The sequence below is a fragment of the Neodiprion fabricii genome, chromosome 3 (assembly GCF_021155785.1).
Source record: "Neodiprion fabricii isolate iyNeoFabr1 chromosome 3, iyNeoFabr1.1, whole genome shotgun sequence".
In the NCBI taxonomy this organism is placed as follows: Eukaryota; Metazoa; Arthropoda; class Insecta; order Hymenoptera; family Diprionidae; genus Neodiprion; species Neodiprion fabricii.
Window position 1 is genome coordinate 31,895,505 of NC_060241.1, and position 21,150 is coordinate 31,916,654.

The 21,150-nt window shown below is 39.4% G+C and overlaps 3 protein-coding genes across 4 annotated transcripts; 2 read left to right on the top strand and 1 right to left on the bottom strand.

Moving 5' to 3' along the window:
* The first annotated feature begins 13 nt into the window (after nt 1-13).
* Nucleotides 14-4,402, top strand: LOC124177216 (protein GUCD1). 2 transcript variants are annotated; one of them, XM_046559358.1, is made up of 5 exons: nt 14-190; nt 458-617; nt 713-839; nt 1,212-1,506; nt 1,658-4,402. In XM_046559358.1, the coding sequence occupies exons 1-5, from the start codon at nt 169-171 to the stop codon at nt 1,669-1,671; spliced, it is 618 nt and encodes a 205-aa protein (XP_046415314.1). In that variant the 5' UTR covers nt 14-168; the 3' UTR covers nt 1,672-4,402. The 2 variants fall into 2 exon arrangements, with proteins under 2 accessions (XP_046415314.1, XP_046415313.1); XM_046559357.1 differs by having other exon boundaries at nt 18-190; nt 1,672-4,401.
* Nucleotides 4,403-7,217: 2,815 nt separating this feature from the next.
* LOC124177982 (farnesol dehydrogenase-like) lies at nt 7,218-8,533 on the bottom strand. The gene is made up of 3 exons (XM_046560998.1): nt 8,330-8,533; nt 7,650-8,090; nt 7,218-7,535 (listed from the first exon to the last, which is right to left on the bottom strand). Exons 1-3 carry the CDS (start codon nt 8,459-8,461, stop codon nt 7,362-7,364), a joined length of 747 nt encoding a protein of 248 aa, XP_046416954.1. The 5' UTR covers nt 8,462-8,533; the 3' UTR covers nt 7,218-7,361.
* A 4,702-nt stretch (nt 8,534-13,235) lies between these two features.
* Nucleotides 13,236-19,578, top strand: LOC124178312 (uncharacterized short-chain type dehydrogenase/reductase y4vI-like). The gene is made up of 10 exons (XM_046561549.1): nt 13,236-14,213; nt 14,379-14,591; nt 14,681-14,931; nt 15,090-15,236; nt 15,607-15,628; nt 16,706-17,035; nt 17,349-17,475; nt 17,554-17,680; nt 17,800-17,952; nt 19,310-19,578. Exons 1-10 carry the CDS (start codon nt 14,126-14,128, stop codon nt 19,349-19,351), a joined length of 1,500 nt encoding a protein of 499 aa, XP_046417505.1. The 5' UTR covers nt 13,236-14,125; the 3' UTR covers nt 19,352-19,578.
* The last annotated feature ends 1,572 nt before the right edge of the window (nt 19,579-21,150 follow it).

Consider the following 21,150-nt stretch of genomic DNA (forward strand, 5'->3'; position numbering starts at 1 on the left):
ACGATCAGGCCGATCGAGCCTTCAATTTCGATAGTCGACGACCTCGACTTGATCAATGACAATTAATGGGCGTGTCGCATGGCGAAATGGCGCAAAAAAGATCGCAATATAAAAGTCATGTGTTTGTAAACACGGTAAAGTAAGGCTCGCTAGTGAGCTCGTTGCACCATGACTGGCTCCAAAAATGACAGTAAGTACACCATGCTGTCGTATTCTTCTCTCCGATCGTGTGCTTATGATATTTCGTGGGTAAGTGTTCTACGTCCCAAGAATCGAAATTACGTGTTTAATACTTCCAACACCTGGAGTACAGATCTCTGTTGTTTATTGAAACCAATCGGGGTTACGCATGAGTATTGCACTGTAACCTTTGCTGGTCATTCCTTAGATCCCCAGAACGACAGACCACAAATTTACCAACACTATTCGCATCCTCATTGTGTTTCTAACCTTCCAGAAGCACAGCATGTTATTGAAGTCAAGATTTCCCACATCAGGCAACGTTTTAATTGGGACTGTGGGGTATCCTGCGTGTTGATGGTCCTACCTGACGAGCAGAGAAAATATTTTATCGACAATTTTGACCAAGTTTGTAAAGACGAGGGATTCGACAAGAGGTAAATTTCCTTTCTTCGCCACAATGCATCTATGATATTTAATGGATATGTTTCCTACATCCGAATAGTCGAAATTATACGCTTAATACTTCCAGCACCTGGAGTATAGATCTATGTTATCTATTGAAAAGATTCGGGGTTACGCATGAATATTGCACTATAACCTTTGGTGTTCATCCTGGATACCGTGGAGAACATTTTTACGACAAGATACTACACAAGGTAGTCACAAAATATGTTCTATCTGATTTGTGCTGCTGCAAGTCAGTACCATTACGTCAGAGAATTCTCTTAATTTTCAAGTATTTGTTTTTTCTACTCTCAGTTCGGTGTTTTATGATTGCATACTCAATATTCAGCTATCTAATAATTCAGAATTAGAGAACAATTGAGACAAGGCAGTTTACTAAAACTGGTGAGAAATTAAGGTCGTAAACAAAAATTTATATGCGAATGGCGATGTATTTTTGTAGGGTAAACTACCTGTATTAATTAAAATGGTTTTATTGAAGCTATTGCGATTCAAACGATGCATTTGGCATGTGGTATTCCAAGCTGGAATTGCTTGTCAAAGTTATATTATCTTATTAACAGGATGAAGACAGAGTGAATAAGAGATTTCAAGAGGCACGATTGAATAATATTACAGTAAAAAGAACGTCATTGTTAAATACAGATCTCATAAGGCACTTGACTGCTGAAGGACCGATTATACTCTTAACTAATGCAAGTTTGCTGTGGTGTGATATTTGCAAAAATAACAAAATTACATGCGAATTACGGAACTGCTTTCCTTGGCCTGTAAGCTATAACGGCCATTACATTGTCTTAGTGGGTTACAATGACCGTAGAAAGAGATTCCTTTATAGAAATCCTTCATATAGAGAACGTGAGTACTTCATATTTTTTTCTGACATGTTATACTACTTACTGCACTAGATAATAGATTATAAGAGAAATGGCAGAAATGATCGACAGAGATTTTAATTGTTTACTATCCCTCATGTAATAGTCGGGACAAGACCTGATTAAAAAGTCAGATTTGTACATATAGGTATATGCGCAATGTCCTACTACCATATGGAAGAAGCAAGGAAATCTTATGGAACAGATGAAGATGTTATTTTGATATATAGTACAAATTTATCTCCGTTAATAAATAGTTCATGATGTAGCTAATTGATTTCCATAGTTAAAGATATAGTCACTTTTATGATAGGGTTTTTCAAAGGAAAATCACTATCACTGAGATTAATAGTTTTGATAATCAATATTGAAGAATTACCTATATATTTCTCAATCTACGTTAAACACATCGTAGGTGGAGGAATAGAAGATATGCATGTTTTTATGACATGTAATTCAGTGCCTCGATCATTCGTTACTAATTAATGATAAATCAGTTAAAACGTAGAACATTGATAATATGACATACCCACGTACGACTGTGCAATTATATCCAGAACTAATTAAAAGATTAACTACCAGATCTAAAGGTCGAAGATACATTATTCTGGTTCATGATCTCATGATAAAACAAAGTGCAACAGTTCACATACAATGATGAAGATTTAGTAATTCTTACAAAACTATTTTCGTATTAGATACGTAAATTTTTACAAATACCGTAGAATTTAACAGTACTTTCCAAGTTTAATAAACAGGGTTGTTCGAATCTGAAATTTTTGAAATTACAATATGGAATTTTCTCCACGGTACGCAATTTTATAAAATAGTTTTTCTATAACCACTGGGCGCTAAAATCTCGGTTACGCTACGTTTTTTTTCTGAAGGATTAGGATCCCCATTTCACATGGAGCCAGCAGCCACTGTTGACGAATTTCTTAGGTTAAAATTGTAACAACCTTTGTAATTTTTGCATAACTTCTTGGTGATGGTATCATGTATTATTAACAATGTATTATGCAGCCTTGATGTACATAGGTGTTTTGATTTGACGTTGTAGTTTATTGGCCGGGCAGACTCCTGTGATAAAACTACACAAGCATAAAAAAAAATATATACAAATTTATATATTAATGTACATGGATTTTCAATAGTGATTCGAACAGCGTATTATAAAATCGATGAATTGTATGTGCATATGATTTTTACGATCAATTTCAAATTTACCTCAACAGTCATGTTGAGTTTATTATGAATGCCTATATACAAATACAAAGTATTCATTTTTTCTATAACTTTGACATGTACTTATTGCGCCTACCATTGTTGCCGTAACTTATGAATGGGCATCTTTCGTAAGTGTTGAGAATACTTGAGAACTCTTCCAGTTCACAGTGCAATATCCATTTTATGATCACAAGTACAAATTGCGAACATGCAATTATTTTATAAAAAATACAAGAACTTAATGTCATATTTATATAGAATTAGGGAAGATGAGGGTGAAATGCTTGTACGGCGCAACACAAATTATTGGACTATAATGCCTGTTACAATAATTAACAAGTTACGGAATACAGTGTAATAAATACACAAAATGAAAGCTATTTTTCATGAAAGTTCAAAACGTACATTTTACATATTATTCACTTTGACCCGTATAGCTTCATTGTCCTAATCTTCTCTGTAGGTTTTACATTGTAAATATTATCGACATTGGTAAAATTTTACATAATTCAAATGTACTAACTAGATACCAGTTTACAAGGGTATTCGGAGACAAATATATCGTAGGTGTAAAGAATACGAATAAAGTACCCAGAATATTTCTTAAAACTATTTAATTAGATTCGATGTACAATGTGTGGATTTAACAACATTAGGTAATAACATAAGTAGAATATTGTTATGCATTTAATTTCTAGTTATTTTCACCCATAGACCACCTTTGTTATACATGTATCTAACTATCGAATTCTCGATATTTTAACATAATATGTTGGTGGAAGCTCAGCTTTGGAAATTTTACTCGCTACATCCATAAAAGTACTGATTTGTTGTTTACGCCTTTTGTGGTTTTGCGAAACCGTTATACTCGTGAAAATAAAAAATATTATGGTGCAAAAAATTACGTGCCAATTGGCTCATGCATATATTGTTACGAGTCCTGAAAACGATTTCAATTCTACTAGTCATTTTATGAATAAAAGTTTCACCAAAGGAAAAATTAAAGTATCACACATCAAAAATAGATGAATTATCAGTTAGGTCAACGAGTAAACTGTTTTTTTTTTCTATCCATCGCCGAACATAATTATTTACTTGAAGCGAACATAACGTAATTCGTTTATGCGTTTTTTTTATTATATGATCGTAGACCACCAATTACCTAAAGCTGCTCGAATACATTTAACGAGTGTGTATATCTATGTAGAAGTTAATCTATAATATCCGGTTTTGAGTGGTGGGTAAAAAATTCACAATAAATTTCCACATAAATTAACGTGCAGGTATATTTATATTATGCAACAAATCTTACTAACGAATGCTGCTGGAAGAAAGGATAAAAATATAGAAATGAAAGTGATCGAATTTTCGTCTTGGTCAAGTTCAAGTCTAGCGAATAAACCAAAAAGAAATTTATCATTTATACATAATGGTTCTTGATAAGAAAAGAACAAGTCACAATTTAAAGATATCGTTGGGTGATAATTTCATGATTCACACCATATGTACAGACAAATAGCTAATACATTACGTAAAAATTCTCGTGTAACTCGTTTAGAGCCAGGGACTAATCGTGAATAGATTCCAATAATATCTATCTGTTGATACTTTGTCTATCGTGCAATATAGTCGATACATTATTTTTCGTTTAATAATTTTTTTTCTATATATTATTACTGATATTTGAAATCAGCAGAGAATTATTTATGCATACGAGTTGCATGAAAAACGATGAAAGTTGATTTATATACTGTTGAAAATATATTCTCAAAAATATGCCATATTCAGTTTTGCATCAAAATTTTCGTACAATACGGAAATTTCTTTTTTGAAGCAAAGCAAGCGATCGCTCTCTTCAAGTTCGCATTGTCTCCCAGTACGGAATTACGAATGCCACCGTCATCGACACCTCGACCAAAGGATAAACTATCCACTAATGATCTCAGACAAGGGCAAGTCGGATGCGTTGGCGATGCCTGATAGTGGGATCTAGCTAGGTACATCAGTGCCTCGCTACGTTGACTACCAAGTCGTGTTTCAGGGACGTTTTCCTCCCTCAACACCTTCAGGGCACCCTCGGATTTCTTAAGGGCCTTTCGAGCTTGCTTCGTTTGAATCGCTGGGCGTGACTGACTGTTCAAAATTTCCGTTATTCGCTGAGCAAGGAGGTTCCTTTTGTCCGACGTCTTCCAGCAGCCCGTCGCGACGCTCTGTTCGTGCGCTTGCATGTACGCTTTCAGAGCTTGATCGATTTTTCCTTGTTGCATAAAGCAATCACCCATCAGAAGTCGTGGTTCCCCGGATTTCTCCAAGAGTTTTTTATTCTGTAATACCTTTATGGCTTCCTCGTATCTCCCGTTGATCATGTGTTCCATCGCCATGTCGTACCTGCACCGTCGTTTTGCGTATAAAGTCGTGTCGAGCCAATTGCAAGCGCATGTAGTTCAATCGTGAAAATATGTACCTGATTAAACACCACTGCTCAATCAACAATTCCCTAGTTTGCTCTACCGTCAAATTTCCCATCAGGGATCCCCGTTTATTTTCGGATGGTTCAAGCAGCTTGTAGAAAGCTTTGTTCACGTTGTCGAGCCATTGCATTGATTCCTTGAGGCGACCGGAAAGTCGTAATACGATTGTTTTGAGGACTGTAAAGCCTGGGTTGTAAGGATCGCAGTCTGTCCCTTTGTCGATTGTCATTAGAGCTTTATCGTAGCATCCATTTATGCACCATATTATGGCGTAAGACAGCATAGTGTGCCCGGTATCGTAGATCACCTGCAAGAAGGACTGACGGTAGGTAAATACCAAACGGTGGGGAAAATTATCTTCCATTGAGGATCAGTGCTCGGCATTTGGAAAAATACCTGAAGTAGATCCTGAGCTTCCATATTATTTTTGTCTAGAGAAATTGCTTGGCGCAACATTCGCCGTGCGGCAGCGACTTCTCGGATGTGAATCTTGAATTCAGCATGCTGCGTCATCAAATCTGCATTCCTCTGCGATTTCGTCCCTTTTACGAATTCGGACCATGCCAAACAATACGAGTCGTATTTATCGAGTTTCCGAAGGCATTTCAAGAGCATGTCCTTAAGAAGGGGAAAGAAAAACTTGATTCAACGTTGATCGTGTTTTTCGGATGGACGTTCCAACGTCATTTGACGATGTTTGCACTCGCCTGTAATTCGTAGCCTCCGTTTGCTTTGGGATCAAGTACTAGGACTTGTTCGTAATCAGCTACAGCCTCTATCAGTCTCTCGTTATTCTCATGCCATTGGCCCCTTTTGCAGTATGCATTTACCAATTCCCCTCTATACTGTGCCATCGTTTCACCATCGGATGTCTGATCAAACTTCACCATGCTCCTCGCGGTTTCGTACCATTTCGTTGCCCTTTGCCAATCCCCTAAACAGCGTAAACATTTTTGCACGTGTGTGTAAGACATCGAAGAATTTTGTATCTCAGAATCCAGAGAAATCTCGAGGTCCGTCGCCACTTGGCTTAAGATCTTGAGCATATATGGTGTTTCATGTTTATCTCAATTCTACGTGTAAGATATTCGAAGTTACCTTTTTGGGCATAAACTTGTCCTCTAAGAGCATACAGCTGATGTAAATGAGGGTTCATGTGCAATCCCTTCCTGATAACAGGAAGTGCTTTTTCCGATGGTTCGTCAGGGTTTTTGACTAATTCAGTAGCTTCTTTGAGGTACTTGTTAGCCATCTCGATTTCACCTTTTTTGTCAAGAGTTTTTTCGTATGTCCAAAGTACTTTTAACTGTGCAGGAGTGACGCATAAGGATAATCTTAATAAGGTGAAAATAACCGTCACAGTTGTTGTAAACGTCGAAAACTTGTTTGAATTGAATTAAATACTGCCTAGAGTCGAAAGTACTTAAAACCTTAAAAGTTTTGCGAAAACTAAGTAATATTTATCGAGGGTTGAGTTTCACAGGGATATATTGCTACAGTCCAAAATATTCTAATCCAGCCCGATAACGTTTGAATTTTTATTCCAAATAGCCTATATTGCCGACACTACGAGGTAGAAGATGAGTCGATGACGATGACACGAAGGTATACTGTTATACCATCATAGCCTCACTGTGCGCATTTTGATAACGTGTCTTCGTAGTCATCAGCAGCTTTTCCAAATGGCCTAAATCCTGTGCCGGGCGCATTTTGAGTCTTGAATTTAGACCGATTTAGATTGAATGTTATGTATGTAATTAGGCATACGACGTTTCGAGTATATAAAAAGTCACATAGAAAAAGTACAACTGGAAGATGTCATGAAAAATAGCAAATGTTCATTTATCGAATATCAGATGTTCAGAACGGTACTGTACCTATATTCAGACAGCTTCATGGTGTTTGTTTCGAAAAATCGTTTCTTCGAATATATTGTGTAATCCAGATGATATCGCGTCTGTGCAGGGTTTTTTAAATAAAGTTCACAGAGAACGGATTTGTATGCTCAGATCCAAAGACTTTATTTTATAACATCATTTACCAAAACATACAATTACAACGAACGACATAGTTGAAAATTTGGAACGAGTATGTACCAAGAGCTGTCAGTGATCTGCGACGTTGACGTCCTTTTGGCTCTCTAGTAGAGATCACGAGAGGGACATACGATCATGTCTCGGATAAGGACGGTGTCACGAGTACACAATGCGACGATGATGGAGTCGGCGACGTCACAGGGTTCCAGAGCAGCGCAACCGTGTTCCTTTATGGCCTTCATTGTCATTTCGGTGTGGACCATGCCCGGACAAATGTTCTGGTTGAAAAACGATATAAACAGTGTTAAGTTCAGTTTGAGTAATATTACATGAATACAAGAAAGGATGATACGGATAGGATGTTCAGCAGACTGAAATTCTTTCGGACTTACGGTAACTTTGATCTTTGATTCGAGTTCCTTGAGTTCCGTACGAAGCATGTCCGTGATTCCACGCATAGCCCATTTGCTGGCCATGTACGGAGCGGACATCCTGTTCTCCATGGTATTGTGGCGGGTGAAGCATCGGAAGTCGTTGATGTTGAAGATGTGACCGCGGTCCATCAAGCCTTGCTTCTTCTTCATCATCAGGAATTCGGTGGTGATTGCTACCAAGCCCAGGATGTTTACGTCAAATGTCTTCTCCCAGTCTTCCATTGTCCCGTTGAGGAAAGAGGTGTGAGTGTCAACACCGGCGTTGTTCACCAAGACGTCGATATTTCCCATGTTCTTCTCTATCCACTGCATTGCATGCATCACCTGATCCTTCTTGGTCAGGTCGCACTGCAGAGGGTGGAGCTTTCCTGGGTGGTGCTTCAACTCCTCGGCATACGCCTGTGATATGTGAAATAGTTTTATGGACGCAATCGTTTCGATATTTGGCATTTCTTGATTCGGGCTTCCAGTCAAAGCGAGAAATTTCGTATTAGAATTCCACTGATACATTTATTTATTTTGAAAGATGTAAAATTTGAGCGTTCATCTTTGAAAATCTCTAGAGAATGTATCTTTGTTTTCTATTGTTTGTCAGAACGGCAATAAAGTAATTGTAGTAAATCACCAAAATGACTTACCTTGATTTTGTCAATGCGACGAGCCATGGCGACGACTCTCATTCCCTTCCGGACTAATTCCTCGACGATGGCTCTGCCAATTCCAGAGCTAGCACCGGTGACTAGAGCAACTTTGTCGACCCAACGTTCCATTTTGGATTTAGAGTGGTTTCGGCTTTTACTGCGGTAGTAAGACTTAACTCAGCAAGTTACCTCGAAAGGTTGATGCTTTTCTTCGAATGAATCCGGCTTTTATACATAAACGAACGTGGTCCAAGATTGAGAGGGTTACGGGTCAGTATACATTAATAGCCATGCAAGATTAATTCTCACTTACTCTGTAAACAGCAACAATTTATGTTCCTCGAAGTTATCCTTATCGATTTACTATAGGTAGTGTTTCTCTCGCAGAGCTTCGATGCTCGCTAAATCATGCAGATTAGCCGCCAACCCCGTCCGCAGTTCCAATATTGAAAACAAGGGAATGAAATATCAGGCCTGACCTTCAAAGATAACCGGATATATGCTGTCTGGCTAAAACAGACTATTTAACTTTTTTCGGCACAAAAGCGTAATCGTTTCGATAATTTGAAATCACTTGATAATGGAGCTAAAATGAACTTTTGTGCTCAAAGAAACTTTGAATTATTAAGTTTTTAGTGTATAATGTTTGTCAATCATTGATATCATGTCCTATATGCGGACTTATGATGTGTTCGTACAAATATAAATTAATGTACATTCGTTTGCTACATGTTTTGTTCCGAGGTAGAAAAATCATGTTTTCGCCCATCTCTGAACAGCACCAATATTTTTATGAACTTCAGGAAATGACGCAAACAGTGCAAAGATTGCTGTACACGCTTACAATCAGAGAAAACTTTTTGCTTTTGTTAAAGAAATCAATTTGTACACAATATTTCATTGAAAATACCAAAATTAATGAAATAATCGTAATAAATCGCAAAGGCATTTTAATTGAATATGAAATATCGATTTTAATTTAATCGATTCAACGAAATAATAATTTTTTCATGGTACAATCAAAATACTGAACACGCTCTGGTAGATTCAACTAAATCGTTTCATATAGTTCACTAAATCTGTTGGCTCGATGAATGTCAGTAAAATTTACGAAGTCATGGGAGCTACTAATTGATTGCCGCTATCAAATAATATCTAGCATCGAAATTCTACAAAATATTCTTTTGAAAACCTTGCAACGCGTTAAAAATCCTTTCTCGCAAGAGAAGTAAGATGAGCAGTTATTAGGAGGAGCTCCAGGAATCTGTAGTATAATCGGCAGAACTAAATTATTTGTGGTCTAGTACCATTGAATCAGCCAATGGCATATTTCTTTGTCGTTTTTGGACGTGGCACTCGATTCGTGTAGCATAAATCAGAATCAAACGATAATTTTTTCAATTATAGCAATTAATCAATCATCTTTCAATCTTTACAAAATGATTTCACTGTGTACATGACCTGACTTCGCAATCGCAACAGAATCTATGGGATTGTGGTGCCGAACCTTTTCTTCGACATTACTGAAACCTTTCGATTTCTGCGCACTGTCATATCAACTAAACGATTTTGTTTGGTGAAAATAACGTTTGGTCGAATGAATATTAATCCTGAAATTTCGTTGCCAGGACTAAATTTTGATCATAACGACCGAAAGTTTTTTCCGAGTGTAGATTTACCCTAGACGGGAAGAAATAAAACGTCTTCTGTCCAGAATATGCTCTATTGCCCGAGGAAAAACTATATTTTATTGCACTGAACTCTGTTAATAATTCCGTTGAATAAGAGATTCATAAAACATTGGTAATCGATACCTAATAGCATACGAACAATAAGTTTTAATTTGTAGAGGTACTATGTTGAATGTAAAGAACCTCGTCATTCTAAAGGGGTGAACTAGTTTAGCCTATTATTCATTAAATAAATAAGTCTGGGAATGGATTTTAAGGTCTTTCAAAACACGCCAAGTCGCATGTAATAAACGCGAGCAGCAATTAATAACAGGAAATAAGGAATTTTGTATTTCTCAATAACTCTCAGGCAAGTATTGATTTCTGAATTATTAATGCCCAAGATAAAGCTGCGTGGATTAATCGGCTCTATATTGATACGATGATGTATTTTTCATTCTAAAGTTTCATGTCACGACGTTAACCTTACGCAACAATCGACGAAAACACATCATTGTGTTATGAGCAAGAATCTTATCGTCATTTCTACTTGTCCTTGTTATTTTCATCTCATGTCATGGCGTGTCAAGTCTATGCAGAGTAATTTTCCTTCTCGCAGTAATCCAGTGAAAAACATGTTTTCCAACATGCACGTCTATCTAGATTTGCTCAACTGTCGGACGTCGCGTAATCGCGGATACCAGCTGCTACTGTACAAAGATTGGTTGGGCGTTATGATGTTTTTTTTTAATAATAAAGCTCACAAATATGATTACACACTGATTCGAAGGTCTCGATCGTCTCGACCTACAGAAGTTTATTGGCGCTAATCTACGGGCGTGCAGTGTATCGGTGTACCGGTTTTAAACACGGTGAATAAAATTGAAATTATCAAGCTTTTCTTGTTCATCCTTTTGCGTATGCATAAAAATACGCGAAAACGAATATCAGGGTGATGAAACATATTTGAAAGTTGAGAAAGAGACATTTTTTTTAGACACGATGAGATGTGTGAAGATAAATCTGTACGAGGCATTCCGCTTCGGTGTGAAGCGATTCCATGATAGAATCACAGTCTGTGCGATAAATTCGAGTTTATGGCCGAATGCTTGCAAGATGCGCTTCAACTTTTGGGACCCCCAGCCCGGGCCGCCTAAAATGATTTTTCTGATTCCATTCGACTCGTTCTGGTCAAGTCTGTATAAGATTGGCGTAATATGTATCACTTATTAAACTGATTACGATAATCGAAATTGCAACTAAGTAAATTAATTTTAGTGCCCAAGCCGTATCGCGGTTGCATGATCCATGAATCGACCTTCGACTGGGCAGCTTGAGCTGAAAATCATGTGCAGATCACGAATATATGCATATTTCTTCTGATTTACCGCTTGCGTAATTATGTACTGGACGTTTACTGTCCACTTTCGTTGGTTAATCAAACGTTCATCCGTTAAATAGGCTATCGCCTTGAATTGCAAGAATTAAATTCGTTGATATTTCAATTGAATGAACTATAGTAGCTATATTTGAATATTGCGAAGATTTTGAATTAGGAAATCAATTTTCAAACTACGCCCAGTTTAGCAATCGATTTTGCTGTTTTGCTACAATTGTGTATCAATGAGACAAGGATGATGGAAGATACGGGTATCTTCCAAAATGTATAAATAATTGTAGCTGAACAGTCGAGTGAATTCCTGCGATTAATTTGTTTCTTTTTTTTAATGGTATTCACATTGTTTTTTCACTACAGGTGTGTATAGCTCATTCCTCTACAGCCATTTCGTCATTCTTGAATGCTCATCAGCACGGTCATGTACGACATGGACGCGTGTACGATCTGCAATCGTGAAATTTTTTTTTTTTCTGTCTCTCTTTTCAAGCTTAATATAAGTGGTAAAGATAAGCTGTAGAATTTTCCAGCTGACAGCGAAATCGGTTTCTGAGCTCGTACGAGCATAATTAAGCTCAGATCTCTTTGATGACGATCATTCAGTTCGTATAACTTGGACCTTGAAATAGCAAGGCTTACCCCGATGCTCTGAAACACGTCGAGCCTAAATTAAGTACGAATGTGAGGAAAAAATTCTAGTTGAATTCTTCGATCAGAAGTTACAGAAAATATAAAAATCACAATTGAAATGTTTCGATGCCGAATCAGGATATCTGCAACAGCTTGGAATTTATTGTTTATTTCGCATTGATTGTAAGTATAAAAGATTCCTTTATTATTTTGTTAACACATATACCAGCCTTATCTTCGATAAACTGCCCACACCAATTGAGTATCAAGGCTTGCAAGATTAGTCCGAAAATTGAGGAGAAATGTTTTACCATCAATCGCACCTCGTTACGGCTCTGAAAGAGTCAGACATCTGGAAACGTCGTATATATACGCATATACATATAATACGCTTACGAGTGTGTTACTTTGTTGACCATTGATTTTTTTTCACCGCAGCTACACGTACATAGATATCAATTTCATGTCTCACGCACTTTGGCTAACGCATAGCCGCTGATGCAGGTATTGACGGTAGTTACAAGGAACAGCTGAATGATAGATCCGTTGAAGACGTCCTCGATATCCGCGGCAAAATTGACATTCTGATGAAGTTGAATGCACCTGAAAATCTTTTCGCGCTCACGGCGAGGATCAACCTCGCTAATTTCTTCCAGCCAAGTTTGGAGTAGGTGAAAATTACTGCAGGCGTGATGGTTTAGGAATATGAACACGTGTCAAAGGCCAAGACGTGGACAACGACGCTGCAGCCGCTTATGACTAGGTGAACGTAGGCGACGCTGTAGCCAATGGTTGTGTTTACGCTGAATGGATAACGGGTCGGAAAAGGCAGCTTTCGTTCGTATCCGAGTAAGATGCTTGGGGAGGGAAAATTTTCAAATCTTACATCGTGATTTCGATAAGTCAAGGGTAAAGTAGATCAATGATCACCTGGCACAGGCTGCACCAACATAACCACGCCCACTAAAAGTATTACGGATCCGTAAACTCTGCAGAATCGTAGTCCTACTTGGTCGTAATATTCTAGAATTGGATCATCGGCTTCGGATCTCTGTTCTTCGCTCACCTTGCCCGTTTCAATGACGGTTCTCAGGTAGTTCATTTTCTTTCGATTGATAATCAAGCAGAGAAGTCTCGCTAAAGCATTGAAGGTGAGCAGCCAGGCACTCATGAGTTCGGCGGTCGGTTGCAAATCGTCTGTCACGTGGATGAGCTCGGCGAATCCAGCAACAATAGCAGATACATTGACAAGTAGCGACATGGCCATTAAGACGTAACACCATTTTCCATGACGATCGAAGATACCGACGCACTCTAGCCAAAACTTGCAGTAGTACATATACTGGTTCATCGCGTCTCGTCGTATCTGCGGCAATAGTATCCACGCAGGCACCGGAGAAAGCTGCAGTCAAGTGGTAAAGCCGCAAAGTAACTTCGTTTTCTCGTAAAGAAATTACCCTGAATTACAAGTGCAAACTAGAAATTATTGGAAAACTTAGCCGGTAGTTACGCAATTATTTTCGCCCTTTCTAGAGCACGGACACAATCGCGTAAACTAGCTCTGTGTGAATAGTCATTTGCGTAGGTATGCCAAGATGTGGTGCGGGTGAGTAAAGACTGGCAGAGAGACCTAACAGGTGCACTTGAGACTTTTTCAACAAGACCAGTCGTTAGTTGGCGTTGTAGGAATTAACTTTCGAAAAGTTTTTTTCATGCTTGCTCTAACGGTTGTTGTATATATGTACGGTAATGTGAACTTGCAGAATTCCACATAATTTTTTGCATCGGCGATGCATTTACGATTCAGGCTACGTATACAGTTGTGTACCAAGTGAGACATGTCTTGCAAATTGAATCATACATTTTCATGCCCTATGCGATTTATGCAGTGCAACTCGAGGAGAGCCGGACGTGTTCGGAGAATATACATCTGCATGACAGTTATGCCGATGGAACCGCAGAATATCGAGTAGCCGGTCAAACCAGTTGATATATTTTTCAAACGATCTTCAATGGATCGATTTCAAACCCCGCAAGTGCGATCCTATTACTTTGAGCCTCGCTCACGAGTCACTTCTGGTCCAGAAGTTCGTCAGAATGGAGCGATGGGTTTCCAAAGTGGCGGTCGTAACGGGGGCGAGTTCCGGCATCGGGGCTTCCGTTGTCCAGGAGCTGGTCCGTCAAGGTAAGCGATTTATCCTAAGAGAAGAATAAAAATGCTGCGTATGATCGCGGAACATAATAACAACACCCTGAATGTAAATCCGAAAAAGACAGCGTTAGTTGGCTCAAACGACGGCCAATCTGCTTCTTCGGAATAGCAGTTTCGCATTTTATTTTTTTTGCCCAGGAATGGTAGTCGTCGGGCTCGCGAGGAGGAAGGAAAAGGTCGAAAGGCTTGCGGATGCGCTAATCGAATTCCCGGGTAAACTTCACTCCGTGGAATGCGACGTCTCCAAAGAGGAAAGCGTGCTCGCAGCGTTTGCTTGGATCCGGGAGGAACTTGGAACCGTCGATGTCCTGGTGAACAATGCCGGGATCGCGAAGGAAACGACGCTGACTGGTGAGTAGAAGCGCCCTTCCGCATTTTGAATTTCGAACAATTTGACCAGTAGCAATAACGGGCGTTAACGATCCTTCTCTCACGCGCAGAGGGTTCCCTGGAGGAATGGCGGGCCGTATTCGACGTTAACGTCTTTGGCCTCTGTCTGTGTACCAGAGAAGCTGTGCGGTTAATGCGCGAGGGTGACGTCGAGGGACTTGTCGTCCATGTAAACAGCCTCGCCGGGGAACGTGTCCCTGCGGTACCTGGATTCGGCGTTTATCCAGGGTCTAAGCGCGCCCTTACCGCCATGGCGGAAACTCTGCGCCACGAATTAAGAGCCACGAAGATTCGGGTCACGGTAAGGCGGCGTTGACGATCTTTTTATCAGAAGTAACGTCTACGTAGTCAGAGACAACGTTTCGGATAATTAATTATACATTTTAATATTTGCAGTTGCCGAGAGAGCAATTCACCTACGGCATTATTACATACAGTTTTATTTCTTCGGCATTCTAGTGCGTCAGTCCTGGTTTGGTAGCGACGGAGTTACTGTCCGGTTACTCAGCTTTTTCTGAAGAAGCTTTGGCAGCCATGCCTGCTCTTCGACCCGATGACGTAGCGGCGGCAATTGTCTACGTATTATCGACACCGCCTCACGTACAGGTGAGGTACTTAATCGTGCATCGAAAAATAATGTGTTTCCATTTTTAATCAAGTAATGGAAGGTATGATGTGTCAGAAGTTTGAACAAGGTCAGGATTTCTCGAAACGATTTTATTTTTTACAATAAATACATTGTCAATTTCTGCGTTTGTCTTTTAGGTGCAAGATATTTCGCTCCGTCCGTTTGGCGAATCTTGGTAAACTAATGCAGTCTGATGCAATCACAGGGAGTTTTCAAGTTTGATTCTTTGAATCTAATACCGAACGTGGTCAGATAGCAAAAGTGATTTATTGTGGTCGTAGCAAGCATTAACGCAACTAACGCAGATGTATTATAAATCGATTTCTTAACCAAACAATTTAATTGTAGGCTGATAATAGTTACGGTTGTGGTATTTCGCTTTGGAAAAGTTTTATGATTCTTTGAAGTTCCTATCAATAAACCATGCAGGTGTATTATAAGTCGATTGTCACACGCCCTCGAAGTATGAAACGTCTACTTCACTCGCTGCTGCTGCACTGCATTAATATTTTGACCTTCAATATCCACGCCCTGATATTCCTATCGGCACAATAAGCCACTGTATTAACTCGTTCGACGACGAGATGTAAGAGAATATTCAATTTGGATAAGGTAAGTCACAAGCTTGCGATATATATTTCTATAACCACGCCAATGAACGAGAAGATACACGTAGGGTTAAAATTTTCAAAGTGAAAAAATGAATCACGGAAGCTTTATCGACTCAAATCAAGTACAATCGAACCAAGGCCTCGCAGAACGGCAAAATGTCTAAAAGTTGAGTAGGTGAAAAATGAAGTTTGCCGTTAGCTTAAATATACACTGTGCTCTGCTATATTTCTTCCCGTCAATCTACTTGTTGAGTAATCGATATTATCGATAAATTGCACTCATAAATTGTAACTTATCGCAAGTGGCAGGCGGTATATACTACAGCGGTAATCTTGAATTCGTTCGTTTATCATTAGTTGCAACATTTTTCATCTTTGGATCCCATATTTCAGACCATCGTATGCGAACATCCTCGAAATATTATTTGATCCCTTCGACGTTTAAAAAATGATGGTAGACGATGATGACTGGACACGTGTTGAACATTCGCTCCTTTTCTATTACCGATTTATAACCGTCTGAGTATGTCCCCCCCCCCCCCCCCCCCCCCAAACAAAAAAAACAAAGCATCAGCACAATAAGAAAGTGAAATTTTAGCACCGATTGCAGTACATAACTGCTCCTCACAAGTCACTCTGAAAGGTGTGTCACCAGACCACGATATGAAACAACTTGAGACCTAAGTGGGCGCCGACTTTTATGTAACCCCCATCTCCGAGGTTTATTTCGAAGATTGCTATCGCATTGATAGGTGGTAAAGATATGACCGTATTGTGGTTTCCAAGTTGGATATGCCCAAGTCACTCGAGTTTCTTCGGACAGTTACCCTCGTGAGTCTGTAAGCAAAATTTCTACAGCACGGTCATGGAACGTTGGGTAGGTAAACTGGCGATGGTAACCGGCGCCGCCGATGGAATCGGTGCAGCCATCGCCGAGGCATTGGTCAAGGGCGGGGTCAACGTACTCGCCCTGGACGTCAAGATCGTCCGGCTCTTTTCCCTCAGAGAGAGACTCAGGCTTGCTCGAGGAAAGCTCTACCCCAAACAGTGCGACGTGAATAAGTTGGAAGAGATCGAGGCTGCCTTCAAGTTTGCAAAGGAGACAGCGGGCGGTGTTGATATTCTGATAAACAACGCCGGAGTCACTCATCTCTCAAACATCACTGGTAAGTGAAATTTACTAACCCATGGATACGAGGTGGTTCTCATTGAGGACAACGTCAATGTCAAAGAAATCCCAATTAACGATGCGATCGAATTGTCGAGAAATCGAGTCGAGTGTAAGTTTCGGTAATTATCTTTCGGTCGAGTGGTCGGACCATTTCCGATATACCTGTGTAGCCGCGATTAGAAGAATCGGCCTGTTAGATAACCGGTAACTGGCTAATGCCAATGCTATTTCAAGTGTTACGTTTGAGAAGTCCGTTGACTGACATCGCACGAGCCATACCTAATTGTCATTTATCAACCGTTGATCAGATGGCGACACCGAAGGTTTCCTGAAGGTCCTTCAGACGAATGTCCTGGCCGTAGCTCTGTTCACCAAGGAGGCAGTCAGATCGATGCGTGACCGTCAAGTCGATGGGCACATCATCAATATTAACAGGTATTCACATGGCCAACAGGGCAGGATGAAATAACAGTTCATCTTCACGCATTCCTACTTTCACCTTTGCTTTCTCAGTATCTTCGGTCATCAAGTCGTCGGCATCAATCGAGGCTTGTACGCGCCCAGCAAGTTCGCAGTCACTGCCATGACAGAGACGGTCCGTCGAGAGTTGATTGGTATTAAAAGTGGAATTAAAATTACGGTGAGTATAATCGAACAGTGAATTCTTCGAAGGTTTTCCATTCGATCCAACTACTGTCAGATGCTTATTCATGGAATTCGAGAAATGCGTCCGTCGTGCAGTTTCCATTATTTCTATAGAGCATCAGCCCGGGTGCCGTAAGTACGGAAATCCTGGACGCAGCAGCTGCCGAAGCAAACGTTCCGGTATCGAAAAAGGACGTTCCACGACTGGAGCCCTCGGATGTCGCAGATGCCGCAATTTACATTCTGTCAACTCCACCCAACGTTCACGTAAGAAACTGAATCAAATACGTCTACGAATGTAAATTCGCGTACTATTTCTGAGCTTAGCGTGACTGGGCCGGTTTTCATCTCACTGATACGTTGCTGTGAAACGGGAATATTTTCTTGTATCGTAGAGATGGTAAGCTTTTTTCCTTGAAGATCGCGGAAAACACGTACTGTAAAATATATAAATGTATTTATCCATTATAGACATCGAATCGGGCTCACCGTTTGTAATACCAGTAACTCTGCAGGAATCTCTGAAATCTATTTGCATCCAAATATCAACGGAGAATTATGTCGAATGCTAGCTGTTGTAGATAATATCGTTTCACTACTTTCCGAAGCTTCTCGGGGACGCCCGCTTGATGTAAATTCTATATCTCCGTGGACTAGACTTCCGTAATTTCATCATAAGTTCCAGAATAAAAATCTCGAGATCTTGTAGTACGCACGTATAAATTCTACACTCTCATGCCGTATGCATAGGCGTGGTCACTGCAGATTATGTAGATTTTCAAGGAAACGTCTCGGAACAGAATGGCTTTGTAATTTTCTACAACTATCTGTAAGGCTATGTGTATGAAAGTTGGAGCGGGGGTCAAAATCCCGAAATACCAAAAAGTCTTCTTGTCGAAAGGCCGAAATTTTCGAGATACGAATTTGAAAATAACGAATAATCAATGTACCGAAATTGGAATTTTCGATAAGTCACCCAGTAAAATAACTGTTTTCCGGAAAGTTCATTTAACCGAACGCTCTTTTATCCGAAAAAGTATTTTCAGAACAGGCGGCATTTTGAATGAAGAAAGCATAGAATATGAAAATATACAAAAATGAAAGTTCCGAAATAAAAAATTGATAGCGGCTGATACTTCGAACAGCCAAATAACAAAAAAATAATTATTTGTCGAAAATCAAAATTCAGAAGGAGCAAAATCTCGATCCGCAAAATGCAGGAGGACCAGAATCCTGACAGGACGAAATACCGAATCTCCTGAGAATTTGGAGTTTGTGAAATTCGTCAACTCGATGGTAGTTTTATCAAGATCATCTAATTGTATCAGACAGCATATTTTTAATAAATTATTAAACGCTACGTCTTTCTCACCGTACGTTCAATTATTCAAGAAATTATTACGCCAAATCGTGTTTTTGACTTTCGGGATTTCGTTCACTCGACTTTTTGGTCTTTCGCATTTTTCTATTCTAAACGAAACTTGACGACAGAGGTAAGGAACCGGTCGGGGTGATGTGAAACAGTGCGATTCTTGTTCGGCCACGTTACGTCTGCATTAATTACTCGATCCCGTGTCGGTTCTTGTTGCCGGCTTGTCGTAAGGATATTTGTTAATTGTTACAGATCACGGAATTCACACTCCGACCCCTTGGGGAAACTCTCTGAGGCATGAAATGTACCCAACAATGCCGGCACTCTGGGGCATTCTGGCACACCGAAACCGTAATTCGATTGCTTGATTAGACACGTGATATCGTGTGTGGAACACCCTGGTTGAGTATAATTTTATGGAAAGGATCATCAATCTGCCAATCCTCAATTGCGATAACTACGCCTAGTATTTACAGTGCACTCGTTTGTTACGCACCACAAATAAAAGAAACGAAACGTTACATTTGCACCCTATATTTAACGAGAACATGAAAAGTGTTCAGACACTGCACGGCTTGGTCTGATCGTGAGGCGTCTCACCGAAACTCACAAAATTTAAATCTGTACTCATGCCTAGATGTGTATTATAACTATACGTAGAGTGTGATTTTAACGATGATGGGAAGAAAATTTTCAAGTACTCGACGAGGCCGTAGTTTGCTCAACGACGTAAAAGTAAACACGAGATTCCGGAATCGATTGTCCATTATACTGATGAATTGTGAAGTTAAATTTTTCTCACAATTTATGGTAAATGATTTTAAAATGTGTTAATCATGAAGGCCTCGGCTTTAAGTCAGTCACTGAAGCTTCACGGACACAAAGTTCATGCCTTTGAATGAATAAAATAAGTGTCGTAGTGGAAAATTGAGGCCAGGCATTGATAAGCAGCTCGCGAGGAACTTCGATTGATATTAAAGCGAATTATAAATTCTTGAGATATCTCAAGGTTCCCACTATTTCAACAACGAATTTGGCTAAATTCCGAAACTACGTGCAGGTTTCACGTAGTTGCGTGCGGTCTTGGAATTATATATATATGCGTATTGAATGCCTACGATAAAACGCGTCCAAATATATGTACATATAATCACGTCAATTCAACGCTGTACGTCGTTTTGCGTCATTACGTTTCATAACGAATTCACGAAGACAGCACAAAATAACGAGTACAATATGTTTCGGCCCTGCAAACCACTCAGGATTGTAACAGTAAAGTCTGACAGGGTAACGAAGTGCCGCATTTCTCTGACACTTTCAATCCATTTTGCATGCTTACACTAATTTCTATTATTAGCTCGGAGTAAAGTCTGCTCTAGATATACTTTCCTTTAAGATAAATATCTGCAATTACGTGTCTTACGAATGTCAGAAATCATGCACAATCATAAATCACTATTTCAATTTTAGAACTCATAATCAAAAGTTTGAAAATTAATACTGCTTTTACACATTTAGGGGTACTTGAAATTTCTGTGTCCGTATAATTTCCAAAGGGTTGGTCGTTATTGTTATCTTTCGTAATTCCGTGAAATTTTTATAACCTTAGTAACGGATTTGCAATCTCTGTTACTTCACTAATTCCTATCAGCTTGTGACATTTCTAATGTCTAATTTAAAAATCTGAGATTAAGCGTACGCCGATTCTACCTAGTGGATAAATTAGTTCTTGATAATTCGATTACTGCACCGGCAATTGAAGAACTCCGTTGCTTTCGAATCGTATAAGTGGAGAAAAGTAATCTAGTATGATATAAGTGTAACTAATAACATACCAAGTGTGTAATGACATAAGGTCGAAAACCCAGCCTTTCTTACCAAAAATTATAAGAAGAAAGAGAGAGCGGCAAACGGTCGTAATTACCAATTTAATTTTTTTCTATCCAATTGGTAAAAAACTTATCTAAGCGCATAGAAAAATGTACAGCATTATGGTTTCAAGAACTTCGTAACAAAGTATCCCTACGCACGAACAGGAAGTCGTAAAAACTATTTCTTTCATCTCTCTTTGCGCAATCGCCAAAATCAACCAC